The sequence below is a fragment of the Pteropus vampyrus genome, unplaced genomic scaffold (assembly GCF_000151845.1).
Source record: "Pteropus vampyrus isolate Shadow unplaced genomic scaffold, Pvam_2.0 Scaffold12, whole genome shotgun sequence".
Classification (NCBI taxonomy): Eukaryota; Metazoa; Chordata; class Mammalia; order Chiroptera; family Pteropodidae; genus Pteropus; species Pteropus vampyrus.
The window spans coordinates 10,848,868-10,853,295 of record NW_011888793.1 but is presented as its reverse complement, the minus strand read 5'-3'; the positions used below and the strand labels follow the sequence as shown (position 1 = coordinate 10,853,295).

General features: G+C 48.1%; 1 protein-coding gene across 9 annotated transcripts in view; it reads left to right on the top strand.

The window, feature by feature from the left end:
- Positions 1-493: 493 nt before the first annotated feature.
- GOLIM4 (golgi integral membrane protein 4) overlaps positions 494-4,428 on the top strand; it is a 72,212-nt gene continuing 68,277 nt past the window's right edge. For 5 of the 9 annotated variants that reach the window (XM_011380073.2, XM_011380080.2, XM_011380090.2 and 2 more), the window contains exon 1: positions 907-1,233. In XM_011380073.2, coding sequence (XP_011378375.1) covers positions 1,047-1,233 — 187 coding nt within the window. In that variant the 5' untranslated portion in view covers positions 907-1,046. Of the gene's footprint in view, positions 1,234-4,428 lie in introns of all 9 variants that reach the window. The other 4 variants (XM_011380063.2, XM_023524601.1, XM_011380036.2 and 1 more) reach the window with 4 other exon arrangements.

The following is a 4,428-nucleotide window of genomic DNA, read 5'->3' as shown; positions in this document are numbered from 1 at the left end:
ACACACAGACACAGACACACACACACAGACACACACACACACACACACACACACACACACTCGCATGCAAACTCATACACGTGCACACCGTCCCTTGCCCAGCCGCAGGCCGGGACACGTCTTCAGCGCACCCCAAGCACCCCGCCGCGAGCTCCGCCGCCTCTCCGCACCCACCCACACTTCACGTGGCCGCACCCCGGCGCCAGGCGGCTGTGGCACCCACGAGCCCCTCGCCGGCCCCCGCAGTGGGGGGGAAGGCGCGGCCCTGGGGTCGGACGGACAAAGCGAGCGTCCAATCGAGCCCGGCACTGCCTCCCCGAAGGGAGGGAGCGGCGGCTCGGACGGACCCAATGAACGGGGAGCCCGAGTGGGACTTCCTCCCGGAATCCCGTTGGCCAGAATAGCGGGGCCGTGGGTGACACGTAAGTGGGGTGGGAGGCGGCGGCGGCAGAGGCTCGGACCCCGTCAGTGACCCCGGCCCGCCTTCCTCCAAACCCGGCCAGCTGCCGGCCCCCACCCGTCACCCACCCTCGCGGCCGCGCGCAGAGTCGCCGCCTGGAGCCTGGGTCCCTTTGTTGGGGGGCGCACCCCCTCCTTTTGGTGGCAACCAAGTCGCGCGGCGCAGTGGGAACCGCCGCGAGGGGGCGGGGAGCGGCCAGGCGGGACTCCGAGCGCCGCCGGGGGGCAGCCGGGCCAAAAAAGTGGGGCGAAGAAGAAAAAGGCCGGCGGTGCTTGGGGAGCGGAGCGGAGACAGCCCGCTCAGAAGTATGCGGAGGGCCCCCTCCCGGGCCCGGGCACGAGCGGAGAGCGAGCCTCGCAGAAGTTTGGCGGCGGTCGCCCGGGCGGCGTCGATGGCTGCGCGCCCCAAAGCGCGCGGGGGCTGAGCGGGCGCCACTTCCCCTTCGGCCCGGCTTTTGTGTCTCGCTTCTCCTCATGCGGCGTCCGGCCAGCTCCTGCGGCGGCCGCTGCTGAGGCGCTCGCTCGGGCCGAGGGGAGGAAGAGACCGCGGCGGCGGGGCGGCCGCGGCGCGGGGTCCAGGCGGGACTATGGGAAACGGGATGTGCTCCCGAAAGCAGAAGCGGATCTTCCAGACACTGCTGCTGCTGACTGTGGTCTTCGGCTTTCTCTATGGCGCGATGCTCTACTATGAGCTGCAGACGCAGCTGCGGAAAGCCGAGGCGGTGGCTCTCAAGTACCAGCAGCACCAGGAGTCCCTGTCCGCCCAGTTACAAGGTACAGTTAACGGGACGCACGCGGCCAATGGCCAGCTTCGCCCCGCGTCTCCGCCCCAGCTGGAAAAGTAGCTTTGGTGAGCCGTTGGCACTGCGGTTGCCACCTCTGACCTTCGGGAACATCAGAGGCGAGCCCTGCAGGGCCAGCAGGGCCCCAGAGTGTCAGGGGAGTTGACATCTCCATCCTCCCGGCTTCTCCGGCCGGTTACATTAGAAATGGGTATCGCCAGCCCCTCTTTCCTCTGGGCGTTGGATAGGTGAGTGGACGTTGAGTCCTTTACTCCAGCTCTTGTCCAAGGCCCAGCTGCAAACCTGTAGCCCGCGTTCTTCTTCTGCTAGCCCATCCCGAAGGAGCATGGTTTCCTGGTTTCTAGGTATTTGCTTTCCATTTGACTTTGTCAGTAGCCTAAGTAATGGGGAGTTCGGCAGAGATCTCTCAAACTGTGCTGTTTTTTTAAAAGAGAAATGAAGCCATGACCCAGTGGCCCAAACTAATGGCCTAGTCTAATGGAACCCAGACCTACTAGTTTCTGTTAACTTAGTAGGGTGACTTTAGGGATGTTGGATATGTTTGAAAAGTCCTCGCTACTCCTGTTCACCATCCTACAGGTGTGTTTTTTAAATTTGTCTTCCTGAGTAACTTTTAGTGTATCAGAGTTAGGGGTGGGTGGTAGTGTGTATTTTACAATTAGTCTTGAGAAGTCCAAGAAGAGAAACAGTTTTTCACTTTGCTATACACAGTGAACACAACTTGGTCAAGAACACAGAAAGACTTAGAGCTCCTATTCTTCTGCTTTAGAATCTCATTCAATGTAAATTTCAGAAACATAAATGATGCATGACTGCAAAGTAAGCACTACTGTGGTGTTTGGTGAGAGCATAGTTATCCTATGTGTCTATTTTGAAAGCTTTTTACTTGTACTTGTGGTTAGTTTTCAACACTCATGCAGTTCTCTCTCCAACCAATAATAAAACTGAGTAGCAAAATGTTGACAGTCTTTGCTAATAATGCAAAATAGCTTTTCATATTACTAGGAAGATACATGCTGAATAGATCTGTCAGTGTATGTGTATACAAATATAAAACAGATGCTTTTTCGTTGCTTCAGCTATTTTGAGTGTTTTCTAGTAAAAAATAAATAAAATGAGAGAAAATGATACGCAGCTGATTGGTCATATTTGCTCTTCCCAACTTAGAAGAAAGGAAGGTATTTTTAGCCTACTGAAGCTGCATAGCCACAGGCAGTGAAAATATGTGAACTGGGCTTGGTTCAAAAAAAAAAAAAATCTGTTTTGATTCAGTCTTAGGTTAAGATTTTTTTTCTTTAAACTTCTTGACATTTACCCATGAATTGTTGTATGCGAAGTTATTTATTTATTTATTTATTTATTTATTTATTTATTTATTTATTTATTTATTTATTTATATGATATCAGCAGCTTCATTGTGAAATTTAGTACAGTCAGACTAAGGGAGAAATGTACTGCCTAATAGTACAATGGCAGGACTGGATTTTCACACTCATGGCTGGAAGGAGTTTGTGTAGTGGATTATATGAGGTTGTGCCTTGGTCTCTTACTTTAGGAGACCCACGAGAGCAAGCACTGTCATGTTCACCAGTAAATCTTTAGCACTGCTCAGTGCCTGACACTCATGAGAGGCTCAATATGTATCTGTTGAATCCACAAACAAAATTATTTTATACTGGTGAGAAATTAATCCTACACACTTTTGTCTGGTTTCTCAGTCTTCACTTTCCCATCTTTGCTTTTTGGAAAACCAAAGTAACAAAATATTTCACCCAAATAGTACATTCCTGCAACTGCCAATGCTGAAACTCACTGGCCAAGGCCCTGATTTCTGAGTCATGACCTTTATTTGCAGTATTCTACATTGAAAAATCAATCTGAATTTCTTCTTTTATTTGCCTTCTTTTGATGGTGGTAGTGGGGGAGCTTGGTAGTAAGTGGTAATACAGGACCATTAAAATACACAATATTTTCAGCAAGAGGTGAAAAAATGTTGCAGCTAGTTTGAATGAGTTGCTTTAAAGTCCATTTCTTAGTTTATACTTTTGCCATTTCCTCTTGAGTTGTGCTGTAACAATTATAATATGATTATGCATGAAGAATTATTTCCCAGTCTACAGTTTCATTCTTGCTTTTTTTTTTCCCCAATGGATTCAATGTTGACTTGTGTAGCATTTGTTTTGGATTTCACATCTGCAGGCCATTTAATGAAGATTTTCTGATGGTGTGCAGGTTTGTTTCCCTTTTCCAGTGACAAACAACATTTTACTCAGCAGTGCTGTGCACCACCTGCATTTGCTTTTAGGGCATTAGACTCTCTATTCTTAAGATTTGTTTAGTTATGTGAGATCTCTTGACCTGGCTTGGATTAAGATCAGAATTCATTGTAAGTGGACTTCTTTAAAAAATATGACTCTTGAAATATTTAAGTAGTTTGAACCTGTAATCTGAAGGTATTCATTTGTTAAGTGAGCATATTTAGGTCATTTCAGTTTAAGAATGGGTTGTAATCCAGAGCTTATTTGAAGAGTAGGTTATGTCTAACTCCTGGTGCATTTTGTAGTAGAACAGGTCCATAAGTAGGAGACAGTGGGGGTTGACATGGGGTAAGTACCAAGACTAGGCAAACCCTCTCCCCCACTGAAAACAAGTGTCTGTGTCTTTACCAAACCGTCTCTCACCTGTACTGTCTGTTAATTATACTGAGAAGCGGGGAGAGATTGCATATTGGTGGCAGAGGCAGTTCTAACAATCTTTGACCAGCACAGTGTTTCCTTAACCTTTAAAAAAAAATTTTTAAAACTCCTTTCAAGTGGACCATGCACCATTCCCTGAGTTTACACATAGTCGTTCTTAGCTTTGACTGGCCATGAGAATTACCTAGGTACCTTCCAGACCAATTAAATCACAGTCTTTGGGGGTAGAACCCGCCTGGCAATCTCTTCAGGTGATTACAGTGTGCAGCCAGGGTTGAGAACCAGAGCACTATAATCTTAAAACTGAGCCACTTCACACAGTCACTTTACCTGTTTGTCTGCAAAGACATTTGAAGTTTGTGTTTTTTTTCCACCTTGATCATGTGATTCACATTCTAGTCCTGTAACTTTTTATGTGAACTTGGGCCTCAGTTTCTTATTTACGTTATAGAGATTAGAATGACCTATTC